This window comes from Vombatus ursinus, unplaced genomic scaffold, assembly GCF_900497805.2.
Source record: "Vombatus ursinus unplaced genomic scaffold, bare-nosed wombat genome assembly UNPS02014791.1, whole genome shotgun sequence".
Classification (NCBI taxonomy): domain Eukaryota; kingdom Metazoa; phylum Chordata; class Mammalia; order Diprotodontia; family Vombatidae; genus Vombatus; species Vombatus ursinus.
This window is the reverse complement of record NW_020954569.1, coordinates 78,637,658-78,659,288: the sequence shown is the minus strand read 5'-3', so window position 1 is coordinate 78,659,288 and position 21,631 is coordinate 78,637,658. Positions and strand designations below refer to the sequence as shown.

Below are 21,631 nucleotides of genomic sequence, written 5' to 3'. Positions count from 1 at the left end.
ATATATGTGTGTATACACATGTGCATACTCATATACATATATATATATACACATATACACATATGCATATACTTAGATATTTAGATATCTTCCTCTGCACCTAGTTTTAGTTCTGTGAATTCTATAGAAGCTTTGCCCAGAAACAGTAAACATATGTGTTTTCAGGCTGCAGGTTTCTCTTATAACACTCTTCTGTACAGCTGCAGAGAAGTACCCTCTTGCCCTGATGCTAGATAAATAAACAAAGCACTTGCCATATTTTTGAGCCCAGATTTTCCTTTTTCACACTGTAATGTGAAAGCAATTGTCAAATGATCCCTTGTGGGCCCAGCATAGTGAAAGTCTGTGAAGAATACAAGAGAAGTTAAATTCTTTTTTGGGGGGGGTGGAATCTGAAGACTTTCCAGCAATCCTAAATTGTATAGTTTAGATAATTAGTGATATAAGTTGGGGCAGCTTGGTGGCACAGTGGATAGAGTACTAGACCTGGAGTCAGCAAGACTCGTTTTCCTGAGTTCAGATCTGACCTCAGACACTGACTAGCTATGTGACCTTGGGCAAGCCACTTAACCCTGTTTGCCTCAGTTTCCTTATCTGTAAAAATGAGCTAGAGAAGGAAATGGCAAACCACTCCAGTATCTTTGCCAAGAAAAAAAACAAAAAAAACCTTCATGAATAATGAGATGCAACTGAACAACAACAATAAGCTACAAGGCAAGTAAGAAATATCAAATGAGGGATGGACAAGTTAGTCAGTCAACAAGCTTACTTAAGTGCCAGGCACTGTGCTAAGATACAAATGCAAGCATAAAGATAATCCCTGCCATCATGGAGTTTATAATACATAAAAGGACCCCAAAGGAGGGAGGAGGAGGGGAATACTTAGCTTGGAGGCATGATGAGAAATACTGAATGCATACTGGTGACATATGAAGAGATGGATGCCCTGGGTGCCCGCCTTAAATAGAAGTTCTGGGGAGAGTCTTCAAATCAGAGCAAGGGGCTTTCTGAAGCGTCAGTTCCAAGGCTGAGGTGATCTTCCAGGATGAAGAAGTTTCAGAGGCACGAGGAAAGGCAGTTTGAGGAGGAAGTCTGAGAAGAATTCCCAGAGAAGGTGGAATGTGAGCTGGGCCTTAAAGGCTGTGTATGATCTGGATAGGCAGGAAGGAAAGCAGGGCATTGCAGGAAGAAAAACGTGGAGGCACAGTCCAACGCAGTGCAAAGAGCTCTAGATGGGAAAGACCCAAATTTAAATCCTACCCTTTCCACTTAGTGGCTATTGACCATGACCTAATTATGTATCCTTTCTGAATTTTTTTTCTCATCTGCAAATGACAATAATAATAGTACCTCCATCACATAGCTGTTGTGAGGATCCAGGGAGACCATGTACATAAAGTGCTTTACAAATGTTAGAACAGTTTATAAATGCCTGCCAATACTATAAAGAGACAAAGGCTAGAATAAATATGTCATATGGAAGAACAGTCTTAAAATCATAGGCTCAAGAGCTAAAGAGGATCTTAGAAATCATTCCAGCCCAAACTTTCCTTTTTTAACATTAAATAAGTTTTACTTGTGCCTCTTGTTTTTACCTCATTTATTGCTGCATATTGTGGTCCTTCTACTCCTCACACCCCTCATCAGAATCAAACCCTTGAAAGCAAAAACAACTTGATACAGTGACCTCATCTGACGATGCACTGAACACTCTGTCCCTGTACTCATCTGCTTCTGTGCTAAGAGGGACAACCACAGTATTTTACAGATGAGCAAATTGAGGTGTAGAAGAGATGACTCACCCAAACAGGATGACTCATTTTTCCTTCTAATATGTGTTTCTTCCTTCCTTCTTTCCTCCCTCCTTCCTTCCTTCTTCCTTCCTTTTTCTTTCTTTCTTAAATTTTTAGTTCCAAATTGTCTTCCTTTCTTTACCTTTCCTTTACCCATTGAATAGGCATGAAATGTGATACCCATTATACATATGAAATCATGTGAAACATACCTCAGATCTTTCCTTGAATACCCTCAACCACTCTTTATAGGTCAGGGCAAAATTACCTGGAGAAATGAAACACAAGCCCTTCAGTCTATTTGTGCCAGGTAGACTGAGCTACAGACATTTAGCAATGTTCTCATGAGGAACATGGTCCTGGACATCCCTGGCACTCTGGAGGATGTCAAATCCCTTGTAGTAGCTCTATTAGCCTCTATCTCCTGCTTCTGGTTATACTGGTGGGAAAGTATATGAGTTTCATTTCCCCATATATAGTAATGACTGAGTTCTAGGAAGTGTGGTGGAGTCAAGAGTTATCCTGATTCATTCCCTTCCCTACCCCTACTCAGTGACCATCTGGGTACCTTGATACACCAAAAACTATGGCTAGGGATAAGAGAGGGAGAGACTAAGAGACAACTGACTGTAGTAGCAAATATCTTCTAATCTACTCCCTCTTATCTCAGACACCATGGGGCATACAAAGGAAGATGAAGTTGCATTGATTAGGGAACTATGTCAAGACCTAGGAGAAAAACATTTATGTATACAAGCAAAGTTTAAAAGGTGTTGAGACTTTACTATGACACATGTTCTCATCACCTCTAATCTTGTCACCATGGGGCCTAGTTTCAACTCTAAGGAAAAAGATGCCTCTCTCAGGATAAGCTCATCACTTCTAAACTCACCACTAAGGTGCAGACTCAAGCCTTGACTGACAGCACCTCCCTCAGCCTCCTCTTCCCTCTGATTGGTGAAGTTGGAGGAAGGTGAAGTACCAAACTTCTCCCAATGCCTTCCTTCATAGAGTGCAGAAACTGGACTCTCAGCTCACTTCACTTTGCACCTGCCTCCTTGCCTTGTTTCAACTCCATGGAATAAGATGTCCTCTTACCAGTGTCCTATCTCTCCACCCCACTGCTTTCCTGCCCCCTTTTTTTATGTTGTCTCCCCCCACTAGATCATAAACTTCTTGAGGGCAGGGACTGTCTTTCTTTTTATTGATTGTATCTCCAGTGCTTGGAACAGTGCCTAGCACATAGTAGGTACTTAATAAATGTTGATTGGATTGAATAAATGCCTTTTCATCCATCCATGTGGTTGTTCCTTTCATTACAGCAGATTATAATTTCTCCATGACTTCTCAATCAGAATCAGTCTTGTCTATGTTTTTCCCCAAACTCTCATAGAGGATCCACCCAAAACACTGGAGGCTTTCCTTTGATGCTTATTAACTGTGGAACCTTAGGCAATTCATCTAATACTCCTGCCTTGGTTTTTCCATCTATAATAAGAATTGGTTAGATGAGATGGCCTCTAAAGTCCTATCCAGCTGTATATCTGTGGTCCTTTTTGTATCCTGGGCATATTAGAATGACTTCTAGGCTGTCTATATGTATATACATGCCTAGGAAATTAGAATTTTGGAATTAGAAAAAAATGTACACTGATAAAAAGTGATTTTTGTAAAGGCTCTTTCCTCTTTTACTATAGGTAGCTACCCACCTTGCCTGCTCCTAGCCTCAGTTCTGACCATACCTGTAACCCACAAATACTCCTTACTTCCTCATCCTGGTCCTGGCTTTCTAGTTGTGAATAACTCACAGAGTAGACACAAAGATTCAGCTCTAGTAATAATAGCAAATTGATATTTATAAAGCACTTTGACTTTGTTCACAACAACTTTCTGAAGAAGCATTAGGTATACACATTTTGTAAATGAAGGAATAGGAACTCATAGACATCAAGTGACTTGTCCATGGTCACATAGCTAGCAAGTGGCAAAGCCACAGCTCAAACTCAGACCTTCTGACTCCAGGTTCATGGCTCTTCACACTGAAATAGTGGTTCCCAGCTTTTTTGAATATGCAGAACATTTTTTCAATTTAATTTTTAAAAAAATTACATTTATTATTTTTCCTATTAATAAGCATTTATTTTCTCATTCTCCTGTGTCTCCCAAATTGAACAATAATGAAAAGAAAAAGAAAACCTTGTGAAGACTTTTTACCATCAAAATATCTAGTGAATTCCCACGTGATCATAGTTGTATGATTAATATTTATTGAGAAAGAGTGTCATGGCAACATCGTACTATGAATTCAGCAACACATTTGAAATGAATTTGCATTTTATTGATTATAGTACTATCTACATACATTTGAAAAATAGCTATGCACATGTGTAAGACGCAATCCTCATTCAGGTTGTAGTTTACTGGAGCTGAGTAAAAATCAGAGTGACAAAACTAGTATGCGCCTACAGATTCATGGACTCCTCTCAATGACTCCTTGGAAGGTTAGTGATTAGGAACCATCTGACATGATCAACAGTGCCCCCTATCTGAATTGATTCCTAGAGGTCTGAGACCATCCAGGGTTGCTCTTCTTGAGGACAATCCCTACAGGCCAAGTTAACTTAAGGCAGAGGCCTAGAACCAGGTAATATGCTGGTTACATTTATCAGGAGCAGACAACAGCTTCCACACTCTTGTCTCCAAGGTTATAGATGTTGTGGGATAAGGAGAGGGAAGGTATTATTTGATCCCTTCTATGAGCCCAACATGGTACCTGCTCCAGCAACCATTTCTGAGGACAGTTGTCACTGCGAGACAGGTTGGCACTAGGGGAGGGAGTGATTTTGACACAAATTCTTTGTCTTCTGAATACCTTTAGAGCAGGAGTTCTTACCTTTTTTAATCATAGACCCCATTTGGCAGTCTGGTAAACCTTATGGACTCCTCTCATATAACATACATAAGATTACAAAGGAAACTATTTGTATTGAAATATAGTTAAAATATTTTTTTAAATCATGTCCATAGATTCCAGGTGAAAAATCTTTGCTCGATAATTTGGAATTATTCCCAAAGGACTATAAAACTGCGCATACTCTTTGACCCAGCAGTACCACTTCTAGGTCTATATCCCAAAGAGATCATAAAAATGGGAAAAGGACCCACATGGACAAAAATATTTATTTATAGCATCTTTCTTTGTGGTGGCAAAGAATTGGTAATTGAGGGGATGCCCATCTATTGGGGAATTGCTGAACAAGTTGTGGTATGCAAATGTAATGGAATACTATTGTTCCATAAGAAATGATGAGCAGGCAGATTTCAGAAAAACCTGGAAAGACTTACATGAACTGATGCTTAGTGAGGTGAGCAGAATCAGGAGAACATTGTACACAGCAATAGTAACATTGTGTGATGACCAGCTTCAATAGACTTAACTATTCTCAGCAATGCAAGAATCTAAGACAATTCCAAATTTCATGATGGAAAATGCGATCCACATCCAGAGAAAGAACTATGGAGTCTGAATGCAAAACAAAGCATACTATTTTCTCTCTCTCTGTCTCTCTCTTTCTCTTTCTCTTTGTTTCTTCTTTCTCATAGTTTTTCCCTTTGGTTCTAATTCTTCTTCACAACATGACTAATGTGAAAATGTGTTTAATATGATTGTGCATATATTGCCTATATCAGATTGCACGCCATCTTGGGGGGGTGGAGAGGGAAAGGGAGAAAATTTAGAACTCAAAATCTTATAGAAGTAAATGTTGAAAACTAAAAATAAATAAATTTTTAAAAAGTCAAAAAAAAAGAATAAAGTAAGTGAATTTTTTTTTGGCTAGGCAATGGGGTTAAGTGACTTGCTCAGGGTCACACAGTAATTGTTATGTGTCTGAAGCCGGATTTGAACTCAGGTCTTCCTGAATCCAGGGCTGATGCTCTATCCACTGTACCACCTAGCTGCCCCTGAAAAAAAATTTTTAAAGAAGAATCTTTGCTCTAGGATATCCTAAAGAATTCTGTCTACTCCAGAGGAGGGTTTAAGAGATTCTAGACTTAAATTTAAATGAATCCTGGTCTTAACCAGAGTAAATTTATTCTTCCCTCTAGAAAGGATTCTCTCTTGGGAGGATTTTACAGTAGGAAGAGACCCCAGAAGCTGTCTAGTTCAATGCATACTTGAAAGTGTTCCCTACTATGACATTCTGGACAAATGGTCATTCAGTCTCTCTGCTTAAAGACCTGTAATGAAGGTGAAGCCCCTGTCTTTCATGGCAGCCCATTCTACTTTTGGAGAATTTTATCAGCAAGTTTTTTTCAGACAGCAAGACTAAATTTGTTCTTCTTTCAACCTTCACATATTGCTCCTAGTTTCTCACCTCTGAGAACAAACAGAATAAGACTTAATTCCTCACTCACATGACAGTCTCTTCAAATATTTGAATATAGTTTTTATGTTCCCCTTGGGTCTTTTTGTCTTCAGGCTGAACACCCCCAGTTCATTCAACCAATCCTCATATACTATTATCTTGAAGCCCTTCACCATTCTGGCTACCTTCCTCTGGGTGTTTTCTAGCTTATCAATGTCCTTTTAAAATTGTGGCACCCAGAGCTGAACATAATACTGCAAATGTGGTTTGACCAGGACAGAGTATAGAGAGAAACTATCACCTCCTAATTCTTGGAGGCTATGGCTCTGAAAACGTCTTCCAGGGTACCATTTTTGCAAGATCAGCTTTTTGATTGTCTGAGTCATACTGAACTTGCAGTTCACTAAAAACCCTGAGATCTTTTTGAGACAGACTGCTATATAACTTGCCACCTCAACTCTGAACTTGTAAAGCTGACTTTATGAACCAACATGTAAGTTAACTTTACATTTATCCATCCCTATTGAATTTTATCTTGTTAGATCCAACCATGTTAAGAACTTTTTGGATCCTCACTCCATCATTCAGTGATTTAGTTATCCCTCCCAGCTGTGTATTATCTGCAAATTTGGTAAACATGTCATCATCTATGCCTTCATCCAAATCACTGATAAGTGTGTTAAACAGAGCAGAGTCAATCATAGATAACTGAGACATTCCACTGAGACCTACCAAGTTGACAATGAACCATAAACTACTAGTTTTATGCATCTAATTTCATTATTGCCTATTCTGCATATCAACAAAAGTCCTTGGCACTATCAGATGTCTCAGAAATCAGAATCAGAAAGATGTGATTTTAACACTGGAAATATTGTTAAAGAAGATGCATTATAATCCACTCAACTATTGTACCCTAAAGATGATGGTGTCTTTCCACCTGACTTAAAGCCAAAACTTCCTAAATATATTGTCTCCCACACTAGAATGTAAGTTCCTGGAAAGCAAGGAATATTTTTATTTTTTCCATTTAGTAGAGTGTTATGTATATACTAAATGCTTAATAAATTATTTTCCATTCATTCATTCATTCCATATTTCTCCATCTTTTCCACAAGATAAGTAGGAGATGCTTTATCAAATGGTTGGCTAAAATCTAAATAAATTATATCTAAAGCATTTCCCTGAGTAAACCAATAAAAAAAGGAAAAAAAGCATTCTGGGGTCTTGAAGAAGCCAGACTGGCTCTTTATAATCACCTCCTTTTCTAGGTAATCACTTTTTCTTTAGTGATCCACTCAACAACTTTCCCAGGAATTGAAGTTCAGCTCACTGGCCTATATAATTTTCCATGATCTTTTCAGTACTATTTATATTGTCTCAGCAATCACACTTGCCAGTTCCTTAGGTCTCTAAAGATATAGTTCATCTGGGTCAAGAAACTTAAATTCATGCAGGGCAACTAGGTGCTCTTATTATCTCTTTACTTATCTTGGGAACAAATTCCTTATTAGTCCTTTTTGTTTTCTCATTTCTAGTGCAAAGGTCCTTGTCTTTTGCAAAAAAAAAAAAAAAGTAAACAGATGCAGACATGAATAGCTCTGCCTTCTCTTTGGTGCCAGTTATCCTTGTTGCATCTGCCACAAGTACCTTCTCTTCTTTGATGCCCTTATTTCCTCCCAGTATAGCTAAAATCAAAACCATTTTATTGTCTTTAGTTTTTCTTTACAGACTCAGTTCATTTACAGTCATCACTTGACACTATTTTTATAGGACCATGCCACGCTTAGATTCATCCTCTGTTACATGCCCTTGCTTCCATCTTTTATAAATACTTTTTTTAAAAAGCTAAGTTGATTAGTGGATTCCCTTGGCATTCTCATTAATCTCTTTAAATTAGCAAAAATTGTGTTTCTACATGGGAACTGATCTTTTACACCATGGGACCAAGGGATGGAAAGCAATGATTAATGAAATAATTTTTGTTTTCAAAGTTCAGTAAATAAAAAGTAGCCTATATTTAGATTCTTTCAAGTTTCAGCTTACCATCTTCTGCAAGACACCTTTCCTCAGTCCTTCTTAATCTTAGTGCTTTCCCTCTGAAACTCCTTTCAATTTATCCTTTATATACCTTGTTTGTACATAGTTATGTGCTGAAATTTTATCTTGTTATGGTCTCCCCCACCCTCACCCCACCAGGTAGTATAGTAAGTATATAAATAGCCCAGTGTAAGGTAACAATAAATAGGAATTAAGAATGTAAAGGGAAACATAGAAGCTACTTGAAAAAAACCTACCTCCTTAATTAATTAAGGCCACATCCAGAGATTATGCACTAAATTAGAAGAAGCCAGCTAGGCCCCAATATAATGGCTCCTTTGTCCTACTAATGTTCCCTTAGTCTATAAACTCCAGATAAGCTCCAGATATACTTAGTAAAACCAGAGAAACGTTATGCTAACTAAGGAACCCTAACCTGTCAATGACAACTTTGAGAAGATATTGATATGTTAATGAACAATCCTAACGTGGCCTGGACAAGAGTTAGTCCGTCCTCCATCATCAGAACCCTATTAGAATGGGACCCCCACACCCTGCCCCTCAGGCCCATGCTGCCCAAGTGCTTCCAACCCCGATCTGTAATCACGTGACTCTCTGTGCCCCTCTCCCTCCCCAGTCTCTTCCCAGAGCTGTCTGTCTCCCTCTCCCACCCCACTCGCATGTGGTGCTGCCTACCTCTGTACTCTCTGTGCCTTATTGAAGTGTAACTGATGCATTACTCCTCCTCTTGCCGCCAGTGTGATCTTTCCCAGGGAGAATCCAAAAAACCCTGCATGTTCACCCTTTTATGTTCCCTTTCCTTCAGGTAGGATCCCAGGGCTGGGACTAATTGTTCATAGTCACACCTTACAGTGGGCAACCACTTGGAAAAATCAAGGGTAGAATGCCATGTCCCACCTTGGGCAGGGATCTCCCCTCATGGTTGGTTTGTAATAGAATATACTGTCTTCCCCTAGTAGATTATGAGCTCCCTGAAGGCATGGACTGTCTTTTGTCTTTCTTTGTATCCCTAGTGCTAAACACAGTTTGGGGCTCATAGTAGCCACTTAGTAAATGGCTAGTTGACTGACTTCAGACAACTCCTATTTTTCTTCCTTACTGAAATAATTTCCCTTTGTGTCTTTAGAATTTTATTCTTGACAATTTCCCAACTCCTCTGATCTGACTTCCCCTATAGAATTTAAGTCCATGGGATTTTACCTATCCTTCTTCTAAACCCTCAGAAATCTCCTTTCCCAAATTCTTAGCCTTATGTCAGACTGTGCCCAATTTTCCTCTGCTTCATCAGAAGTTCTAGAAAGGAATGGTCATTTCTCCACAAAGTCCCCATCATCCCTCCTCCACCACAGTAAGCATTTCCTTCCCATCAGTAGAATTAGGCAAAGAATATTATTTCCACTAATTTTTGGAGGGGCAATCAGGGTTAAGTGACTTGCCCAGGGTCACACAGCTAATACGTGTCTAAGGTCAGATTTGAATTCAGGTTCTCCTGACTCCAGGGCCACTCATTAGTTCTTAAAGGAAACTTTTGAAAAGGTAGAATTTTTGGAGAATGAAATTAACTCCTGCTTGTGATGAGCATCAGATCAGTTTCCCCTTATAGTTCTACATTTTGAAGGATAAAGTGGTTATTAAGGCACATTGAGAAATTATTGGCTGTCAGTTTTTGGCAGAGGGAGATTCCGCATATATGTGGATAATTGCAGTTCCCTATCATCATCATCATCATCATCATCACCATCACATCCTCACTCTTTTTTTTTTTAAGTTTGTGATATAATAGCAAACCCACTGGATTTGGAGTTTGAGGAACTGGGTTCAGTCCCCTGCTCTGTTACATAATAGCTTCACCATCCTGTGTTAATCAATTAAGCTTAGTGGGCTTCGGTTCCTCTTCTGTTGCTGAAGATGAGATGATCCTTAAGGTCCCTCCTAGTTCAGAATTCTATGAATTAATGAACCCACATCTTCTGACTGTAAATAAAGGCCTTGATGTTAAACTCTTAGAAATTAGACCAATTTGAGACTGCATTTCTGATCTATCTATCTTGGGGAAGCTAGATAGCAATGGAGGCCTGGAGTCAAGAAGACCTGAGTTCAAATCCAACTTCAGATACTTACAAGCTGTGTGAGGCAAGTCATTTAATCTCTGCCTTAGTTTCCTTATCTTATAGGTAGCCTCTACCATCCAGGGTTGTTGTGAGGATCAACTGAGATAATAACTGTAATGCATTTAGCACAGTGCCTGGCACATCATAAGTGCCATATGAATGTTAACTATTATTATCATTGTTATTATTATCAGTTATTCTGAAGCGTTTGTTTCTAGTAATACTAGTATATTGTGTATTTCAAAACCGTCAGCCAGTTTTCATCACTGTATATCTTACTATAAGAAATGTAGGAGATTCCATTTTTTTTCCCGGCTAGGCAATGGGGTTAAGTGACTTGCCCAGGGTCACACAGCTAATTAAGGCCAAATTTGAACTCAGGTCCTCCTGAATCCAAGGCCAGTGTTCTATCCACTGTACCACCTAGCTGCCCTTGAGATTCTCTTTTCTATTTATTTTCCTAGCACTTAATACATTGCTTAATAAATGCTTTTTCATTCATTCATTTGGTCATTCATTCATTCCATATGGCTTTTAAAGAGCTTGTCTAAAGATTTTCCCATAAGTTGACCCTGATCACTCCTAAGGTTTTTAAATAGCAAAATTGTTAAAAATAGAATTGAAAATGGGTAATACCATCCATCATCCCCTCTAAACACTCCCAACTATTTCAAAATATCCCTTAAAAATTATGAGGATGTCAGAAAACAGGAAAAAGAGCAAACACAACTCTTCCTGCACACCCACTCATGCCAAATCATGGGGAACTGGGAAGATAACTCTAATTTGCTTCCAAGTAACTGTAGGCCATGGTGAAATGTTTTTACTGACCTTGCTAGTAGCTCCCTCTCCTTTGGGTACTAATCATCTCAGCACGTCACCAGTGCGCTTGAGAGTCCTGTAGGAGGAAATATATTACAGACATGCAATCATCCTCAGACTAAAAAGGAAGAATATACATGTACATTGCACATACTGTGGATGTGAAATCCAAAGGGTCAGGGAGATGGTTTATAAGTGAATGAGCATGTGCTTCAGAGAGCATCTAGGAATGAGTATGAAAAGGGGAAGGAATGTGGTGATCCAGGAATTTTAGTAGTTAGAATTTATATAGCACTTTAAGGTTTACGAAGCACTTTACAAATATCTCAGTTCATCCTAAAAACCTATTATTATCCCCATTTCACAGACAAGAATACTGAGGCAGACAGCCTTAGGTCACATATCTAGTGTCTGAAGCCAGATTTTAAACTCAGATTTTAAACTTATTTGGGATGCATCACTCCAACCAGTGTGCCACATACTTGCCCTAGAGAAATGAACATCCCAGAAAAAAGGGGTAAGGAGGTAAAAGGTCTTGTGTTCATTTGTACATTTGGATATAACACTGCCCTCTTCTGGATAGGAGAGCCATACATTTTGCATATACACTATATGATGTAGATCAATGGTCAACAAGTATTTATTGAGTATTTAATATATTAGTTAGGCATTATATAGATATCTAGAGTAAGTTCATAATAATTATTTTTATGATTATTATTCTTTTGGACCAGGCTCATGATTTTTATTGGTGTTGCAGACTATTAGCAAGGAAACTTTCTCTATCAATACATATTGGCACCTGTTTGTGCAACTTAACATTTTTATTTTTTTATTTTATTATTTATTTATTTAGTTAGTTAGTTAGTTATTTTGGTGAGGCAGTCGGGGTTAAGTGACTTGCCCAGGGTCACACAGCTAGTAAGTGTCAAGTGTCTGAGGCCAGATTTGAACTCAGGTCCTCCTGACTCCAAGGCCATACCTCTATCTACTGCGTCACCTACCTGCCCTTCAACTTAACATCTTAAAGAGTTGCCAGGGGCACTGAGAGGTTAAGTGATTTCCTTATGATTATTACTAATATCATTAATATTGACAACAATTACAAAAATAGATTAAACCTATGCAGTACTTTATGGTTTTTTGGTGCTTTTATATATCAGTCTATAAGCCTTTATTAAATGGTTACTGTATGCCAGAGAGAAATGTAAGGATACAAAACAAACATATCTTAATTAATGTCTTTAGTCAGCATCATTGTCAATGAGTCAACTGTTCTAATTACATTTTCTGATGAACAAATAGTTCCCATAGATACCATATACAAATGGTCATGTATGACTAGGGCCCTGGTACTCTGCCCTACAAGTACTTTCTAGAGGCAACTAGGTAGTATATAATATGGTTAGAGTGCTGGACCTGGAGTTAGGATAGATCGGAATTCAAATCCTGCCTGAAACACTTAGCTGTGAGACTTGAGTCAAGTCACTTAATCTGTGTCTGTCTCAGTTTCTTCCTCTGTGAAATGGGGAAAATAATAGTACCCACCTCCCAAAGTTGTTGTGAGGATAAAATCAGATAACATTAGAAAAGTGCTTTGTAAACCTTAAAGCATTACATAAATTATCTGTTATTGTTGTTATTTCCACTAATAATGGAGGCTTCAAGAAAACTTTCTCTTCCTTTTTTTCCTGTAGCTTTCTCCCATTTCCTAGTACTCCCTTTTCCCCTTAGGCACCCAGTGCACATAAAGTACCTCTATGCACCAGAACTATTCCCCTCCTACCCACATTAAAATTTCTATTTCAATCATTGTATTTTCCTAGAAACGTAATAAGCTAGGAATTAAAAGGCAGTTTGGCATAAGAGGAGCCCAAGTTCTGGAGTCAAGCTGTCTAGGTTCTAGGTCTGACTCTACTTCTATGATCTTGGGCAGTCACTTAGTGTTTTTATGCCTTAGTTTTCTCTTTTAAAATGAGAAAGTTGCTTGTTTTATTCCATAAATTAAAAATTAAATAAATAAAATGAGGAAGTTGAACTGGATGAGCTCTAAAAGAATCTGTTATTTGAATACTTCACAGTAAGGAGGGATTGAGCCTCCCTTAGCCTGTTAACCTAAATTCCTTCTTAATTGGTGGAATGTGTGTTTACCTCCAAATTTTTGGAGCCTTTACCCAATGACTCTTGCCTGCTTAAGCGCTTCTCTTTCTCTGGCAAATTGGAACCAGGCATGTGGTGTTCCATTTCTGAAAGATTGTGGATTCCTGAAATGTATGAAACAGAGGTTAGTAACATTATGAAATCAAATGATAGGTAGGTGAAAGGTCACCAAGTATCAGGTCCTATATAAATTCAAGGCATTCACAGAATACTGTGATTATGAATAGATAACATTGGTCTCCCCTTTAACAGGTCATAATAGTATGACCAAAGCTCTACAGAACTGTGAAATAGAGTCATATAGAAAAAGGAATCAGGAGAGTACAACATAGGAAGTCAGTAGTCAATAATGACAATGCTATGTCAGTCAATAAGCAAATATTTATTAAATATCTTCATTGAGAAGAGCACTGAACCTGCAGTCAGGAATTATAATAATTTATGATGGTGATGATAATAATAGCTAGTATTTATATAGCACTTTAAAGTTTGCAAAGTGCTTTACAAATATTATCTCATTTGATCCTCATAATAACCCTAGGAGGTAGGTGCTATTATTATTCCTATTTTACAGGGGAGGAAACTCAGACCGAGAAGTTAAGTGACTGGTCTGGGGTCACACAGCTATTAAGTGTTTGAGTCTGGATTTGAACTCAGATCTTCCTGACTATAGGCCCAGAGCTCAAATCCTGCCTTATATACTCCCTAGTTATGTGACTATGTAACTTCCCTAAGCCTTATTTTCCTCATCTGTAAAATGAAGGAATAAGAACCAATGGTCTCAAAGGTTCAGCTGTAAATTTATGATCCAGTGCACCAAGCATTGTGCCAGGATCTGGGATGCAGAGACAAAAATTGAACAGCCTCTTTACTTAAGACGCTTGCATACACCATTGCATTTGATGCTCACAATAACCACAAGAAAGAGGTCATGCAAATATTATTATGATTGTATTACAGATGATCAGCATTAAGTTCAGAGAAGTTAAATGATTTACCATATGTTACACAGTTAGGAAGTGTTGGTGCAGGGACTCAAACCCTTTACTTCAGTATTTGATGATTTTTACATTATACCACCTCTCCCTTCTAATGGCAATTATATGGGGTCAGGGGGAAGAAACTAAGGTATCCCGAGTGATATTTGCTCGTATTTGAACAACTGAATACAGTGCCAGAGTCAATTTAGTTTTTTGCTCCATAGACTTCAAGCATAATAAAGCTTAACGTTCTATTAGGGAGGATGGCATTCTCAGCCAGAATCACTCAAAGACTATGGTTGATAACACTGGCCAGTCCACTGGCTGAGAACGGTGCTTAGCAAAACTCATTTTCCCATGATTAGGGACATTGTAATCAGACAGACCTACTGGCAAGAGCCACAGTTTTAAACATAACTTTAAATGCAATTATTGTTCAGGTTGTTTCAGTCATGTGGGGTGGGATATGGTAGTCATTTGAGTGTAAGCTGCAATTTCTTGCTCAGAAGTGGTACTTTCTCAAATTCCCAATAATCCAAAAATGTCATAGCATTTCTCCCTGGTAGGAGGTAAATTGTGGAAAAGGAGATACTTTTTTTCACCTAGGTAAACAGCCAACTTTCTCCATTTGGGGTAGTTTTGTGAAAAGTTTTTTGAGACTCTACTGATAGTCCGTCCACCATGTAGTAAACAACATTGTTGTTTTTGGTTTTTTTTCTTCTTTAACCTCAGCTGCACCAAGAATGATGCTGCGGTTTATCAGATCTCTGCTCAAAACTGTTTTGGAATGATTTGCTGTTCAGCTTTTATTGAAGTTGAGTGTTTTTCAGAGAACCCACAACTCAATCCTCACCTGAGAGAAGATGCTGAGATGTGTAAGAAGGACAATTCACATCAAATTAATGAGAAAGAGCAACTTTTCCAGGAGAAAGGAGATGCCACTAAGGACACTTTTACTCTGTCTGGTTCTTCTTTCCCCAGATTCAGAGGCTCATGCTTATCACAGTTACAGTCCGACAATGACAATGTGTCTCATAGGCCTGAAAAAGATGCAGGTATCAAAAGCACTATTCAAGCTCAAGAGAATTGCTCTAATCACAATTACACAGAGGAAAATGCATTCAATTTAGTTTTCCCTAAAGGCAGGAGTGAGGCAGACAGCCTGGAAAAATGTTGCAGTGGGCTGGTACATTCCAAACCATCAAGGTTAATTGATGACTGTGTGACCAGTTATGGTCATAATGATGAAGTTTTACCAGCTAGTCATCAAGACTCTAAAATACAGAAATATATTAGCTTTAGCATGGCACTGCCTGAGGAAACCATTTACCCAGTGAACAGCTCCACAACCAAGCAGAATGTCTCCCCAGAGATTTCCAGTGAAGACTCTGACACAGATTTTGAACTCTGCCCAGAGATAAACCTAACCTGCACTGAGTTTTCAGATGATGACCTTGAGTATTTGGAATGTTCCGATGTTATGACAGATTACTCTAATGTGATCTGGCAAGAGGACCTCAGAGGGAATGACCCTGTCTTTTTATTAGAAAGAGATGACGAAGAGACAAAATTCAGAGAGGGTTGTCTGGGTGGGTGTGAGCACAGTGAAATGGCTTGTCAGTGTCAGGTGTCAGATAACATTGTGCCTATGGATACTACCATTGGCTTCTGTGGTCATCACTCAAAACTCCAAGAAGTAGCTGGAAGGAGCAGTTTACCCATTTACAGTCAGTATTCCTTGCAACCAGGAATGACTCTTATTTTGGGACACCTTCAAGAAGAAACATCCCCAGTGAAAGACCAAGAGCGATATAAGCTCCCTGTCACTTCTATAGCCAATGGCAGTGATCAACCAGGAATGAAAGGAGAAAATGCAGATAGTCACCAAGCAGGAGAGTCTCTTGCCATTGATAGTCTGATGAACATGGATAAGACACCTGGAGAGATGATGCCCCAGACTCATGAGTTAGAAAAGCCAGTGACAAACCAGCCTGTGGAGAACCCAGCAAAGAAAAGTGTGGAGGGAGACCTAACGCGGATGAAGGGCTCACAGAAATTAGTCAGGGTGAGGAGACCAGGGGCTAAAGGGAAACCCAGGAAGCTGAACACCAACCTGAAAGAAAACGCAACAGATGGCACGCTTAACCTCCCAGGTCCTGGAGAAGTCAGGGGTCTTGAACTTCGCCCTGGCGATACAAGAGAGAGTTTTCACAAAGAGGCAGAAGCTATTCATCTTAATTCCCAATTCCATGGAGGAGAATATGCCATTTCGACCCAAGCACAGCAAAGAACAGAAACCCTTCCAACACCAGCAGAATCACTTCCCACAGAAAGAGAGACAGAACTGAAGAAGAAAGGGAAGTGTACTAAAGGCCTACTGGAGACAGATCAGGTGGTAAATCAACATGTCCATCCTCAGGTAAGACTCCTTTCCAAAAAATAATAGAACAGAAAGCATCCTTCCATGTCCTTATCCCCCCACTTCAGGCTCACATGAGCTCCACCATAATGTAAATCGAGAGTAAGCCCTCAGATACCATTAAGGCAAGAGTGAGTGACAGCTGCTGCTGCTAGGAAGGAAATCTGGTTTTGAAAAAGGCCCAGATAAACCTTAAGCCATCCTAATTATAGAAAAAGACGGACAGTAGTAAGAGGGACTAATGGGATTCTGGACAGCTGGATAGAGAAACCTGATCTTTCATACACTGCATGTGTTTTAGCAGGCAGTGTCTCTATTCAGAAAGTTTCTCAAGCAAATGTTTTGAGTAGAGCCTTTGAAAAATTTCTATTTAGTCACGTTTGATGGGAGCATGTGAAAGATGGGACCTGACTTTAGTCCATATTCCCAGTGGGAATGGATGATTTCTAGGAGTTTTGATTTATGTGATTCATTTTGTGATCCTGGCTAAATCATGTGGTTCTGTTGCTGCCTTTTACTTTTAACTATGTGTATTTTATCTGTGTCTCTGTGAAAGTACTTTGCAAACTCTGATTTACTATACTTCTGTAATATAAGGTATCCCAGAAAAGGTGAAAGGGAAAAAACCAAACAAACAGAAAGCAAATGATTCCACTACTGCTTACTTGGAGGAAACATTTTTCAAAGGAAGAATTAAAAGCAGAGAAATAACTCAAGTTACAAAGGAGCTTGCTTCTTGAGAAATACTTTTGTTCAATTTTGGTAAACTTCAATTTAGCTTTTGAAACTACATAGTAAGTTATAATGGCTTGAATATATGCAATATCTTAGAAAATTGCCCTTGATTCTTAGGAATGATTTGCCTAACACAAAATTGTTAAGAGATTATGAGTTACTGAATTGGGTGGGGAGGGTGATTTATAGCAGGAATTGTGTTTTGTTAATTTGTTTGTTTTTAAAAACAAAACCAAACCAAAACTTATTTGCCACTTACCTTCCTCTGCTCCCAGGAAAATGAAACTTAACTCCCTGTATACTTTAAAGATATTCAGGGATTTTTGAACTCTCTTAGGGAAAACTTGAAATATTAAGCTATTTAAATGCAGTATATTGATTCCCACAAACCTGACCGTAGAGCCTAAATTTTGACTTCACAGTGGATTATTCTGGTTAGCTGCCTAAACCAGCCAAATTAACCACATAACACTTCTACTTCACTGTCTTCTGTATAGATGTACTCTCATTAATGACAGGTCTATGACTGATCTCACTTAGCATTCACACATAAATAATTTACAACAAATTTGTTCCCAGTTATAGCTTATATTACTGAATTGCTCAAATAGTTATATTAATAGGTTGTTGTATGAAGCTTTCCTGGAATTTTATACATTATTTCCTTTCCTAACCATGAAGTTGCTCCTCCCACACTTTATTTAATTACTGTTTTCATGTGTCTGTCTATTTCAGGTGCATATCATTAGGCAGAATATCCCTTTTACTAGAGGTCTGTGGAATCTGGTATCTGTTCAGATGTTAGAATATGAGCAAAGATAGGAATAAAGAAATAAAGATTCTCTGACAAAGGAGGTAGACAGGGTACAACCATTATCACTAGAGGCTCAATTTTATCAGTTCTAGATCCACTAAATTGAGAAACTGAGGGAAAGGGGCCCCTACCATCTTCACCATCATTAGGCTTCAAACCCACTGACCACTGGCCACCATGTTCATCAGTTACATTGAGAATTAACTGAATGAAAATACTTTCATTCCTGAGGCCACACTACTCTCCCTCATGCCCATTCCGAGATCTATAGTCATGCACTTATACTTTCACATTTATAGCAACACAGTCTCATAAGGTGTCTTCATCAGAAAAGCAACATGAGCTTTGGGATAAACTAAATAAATTAAGCAAGGACCTAGGTTGGAAAACAAGCTGAAGAGCAGTTGACATGGAGTCAGATGGGCCAGTTCTCACTTTGCTGTGATCATCAGCAGAGCCGATTCCTGCTAGGGAAACCACCCAGCAACTTCAAAGGGAACTGTGCCCTCAAGATAGTTCTGTACAACCTGGGATGAGGTGCTGAGAAGGCTCCTTATTCCTCCAATATTTATTGTTCTTTGGTTAGAAAAGTTTGTTAGGGGAATGGGACAAGAGAGGATGGGTATATTTGACAAGGCAGATTCTTCTTCCCATACAAATTTATGTTCCTAACAAGAAATTGTGTCAGCTTCTTAAAAAACCCTGAGGCTTGGGTGGGCATGGGAACCATAGGGAACTTTTCAGAATTATGTGAAAAATGTGTTACCAGAGTTGGGGAAATTTACTGGTTTTGCCTTAAGCCTTTATCCTTAGACTTTGAAGTTTAAGTGTTAATTTTTGAATTTGTAGCTTTTGCTTCTAAACCTTCTCCTGTGTACTCTAAGTGAACCTAAGGATTAAGATGAAAATCCTGGGTTTCAGGGTGGTTGTAATAAAGGTGCTTCCCTCCTTCATCTCTCCCCACTAGCTGATGGACACATGCTATGACTCATTTCCCTCTAAGTATCTTCTGGTAGGTTTGGTGGCCTGCAGACTAACCCCTGTTCTATTTCTTGATTTTCATCTTAAGCATTTTTCTAGTTTTTTTCTCTGAAGGAAATCTATTTTAGTAGAGGCATACAACATATATGCTGGTAAGGAAATACAAAGCACACCAATACAGAGTGCACTGGTCTTTGGGGTAGGGAGGGAAGAGCACTGACAAATGGGGGAAGTAACAAAGGCCTTAAGTTAGGAGGCAGCTCCTGAAGTGAGCCTGGAAGGGAGCTGGGGATTCTAAGTGATAGAAGAGAGGAGGGAGAGCATTCCAGGCCGGGGACACAGCCTATGCAAAGGCACAGAGTCAGTAGATAAAATATTATGTACAGCACTGGAAAAAAAAATCATCTACTATTTTACACTACATTCTTTTACCCTATAGACCAGGAGTCTATAAATCCCTTCTCAGAATGCTTTTAGATGCACAAAATAAACTACACAGGATTACAAAGGATACTAATTATATTGAAATATAGTTATCAAAATATTTTAACAAATAAGTTCACAAACCCTAGTTTAAAAATTACTGACAATCTCCTTCCTCTCCTTTCTAAATTCATATCTTCAGATTTTATATTTGCTTTCTTCTGTTTTATAACGTAAAAAAAAGAACTTTGTCTCACTGGAAATAGTACTTATCCAAGGCCACCCCCATTAAGCTAGTCCACCCAAGCTAGTTTCAGAAGTTTGGCCATTGAGAGAAGAGAGGGTACCTCAGGCCAATCTGAACCTCCTCCAGAGGTCACACCAACAAAACCTTTACTCTGGTTTAAACCTTAATGTACTGGTCCAACTCTGAGGTTAGGAATGACATTCTACCCATCTAAAGTTTCTTCTGGTGCCTCACTGGAGTCATATAAGCTTCACTCCTAAATGAGGAGTCCTGGATCCTGCTGGGTAACTGTCAGCTTTACCCCAGAGAGTGTGCATTTGGGGGCGGGGGTTGTCAGAGAATGGGTTTCCCATATGGATAGTATGGAAATGTAATCTTCGGTTAAAGTATTTTATAAATATTCTGGATGGGGAGTCAGCACTTGGTAATTATGAAGCACTACAGGAAATTCCATGTATTTTAACCACATGTCATTGTAATAACATCAATAATAATAAGCTTTTTCATGAAATGATGGCCATACATCACAAACATTGCTTCATGAATATGTGTTTTCCTTTAAATGCAAAGATGGTACTCCTAAATTATCATTGTATTTTTCTGTTTATTTTGCATAAACTTATATCGTACATGTTGTTTCCACAAATATATATGTATACCTACATATATGTATGGAAATGTATAGGCATACAAACACACACACATATGTATATATGTGCAGAGACACACAAAGTCTCTGCCTTCAAGGAATGTGTGTATATATACACAATGTATGTATGTATATAGGCAGACATATATACAACATGTGTGTATACATGTCTGTGTGTATACACACATTCTTTGAAGGCAGAGACTTTATTTTTTCTGTTTGTATCTACAATGCCTAGCACGGTGGCTGGCACATAGTAGGTCTTTAATTAACGAATACTCACTGATTGAGTGGTTGATCATTAGTGGAGCATGTCTTTGAGTTGTTTTTCTAATAGTGGAGATGGACTTATGCTACACCATTCTCAGTCTTACCTCGCTTCCCTTCTGACAATGCCATTGACTTTGAGGATGACTGTCAGAGGTTGGGAGTTTAGTCTATGACAATGTGACAGGCAGAAATTAGCTGCCCACACTATGATAAAGCCCATGTCATCTTTACTGCAGTGCTCTGAATGAATTGGCTAGTCTCAAAAAAATCTCATCACATTAGCCTGACAATGGAGCTTCTCCATAATTTAACCCCGGTCTGCCTCTCCAACTTTAGCTCTCCTAGTGCAAAGCTCAATCCCATTTGTTCTACTCACTGTCCTCCAAATGTACTATGTGACTTCCCTACCTCATTTCCCTAAGTGGCTGGACCTAACCCTCTTCTCTTCACTTGTCATCCTTTAAGGATAAACAGATTTATGAGGCCCTTCACAATTCCCTTAATCAATTCAACAGCACTTATTAAGCACCTACTATGTGCAAGGCATTGTGTTAGGTTCTAGGGATACAAAGAATACTAACAACTAGGAGGAATCAGGAGAGGCCTCATGTAGGAACTAAGCCTAGAAAGAAACTAGAGATTCCAAGATGTGGAAGGGAGGAAGATAAGGAGCAGGGAGGAGGAGCATTCCAGGCATGGGGGAAAACCTGAATAAAGGCATGGAACACCACATGTGGGTAACAGTAAAAAGGCCAATTTGACAAAAAATTAGAATGTGTGAAGGAATGTAAAGTGAAAT

At 38.8% G+C, this 21,631-nt stretch overlaps 1 protein-coding gene across 1 annotated transcript in view; it reads left to right on the top strand.

The window, feature by feature from the left end:
* The window catches only part of ALPK2 (alpha kinase 2), a 151,962-nt gene that overhangs the window by 27,196 nt on the left and 103,135 nt on the right, over positions 1-21,631 (top strand). The window contains exon 3 of the mRNA XM_027869128.1: positions 15,027-16,713. Within this exon, the coding sequence (XP_027724929.1) occupies positions 15,027-16,713 (1,687 nt within the window). The remainder of the gene's footprint in view (positions 1-15,026; positions 16,714-21,631) is intronic.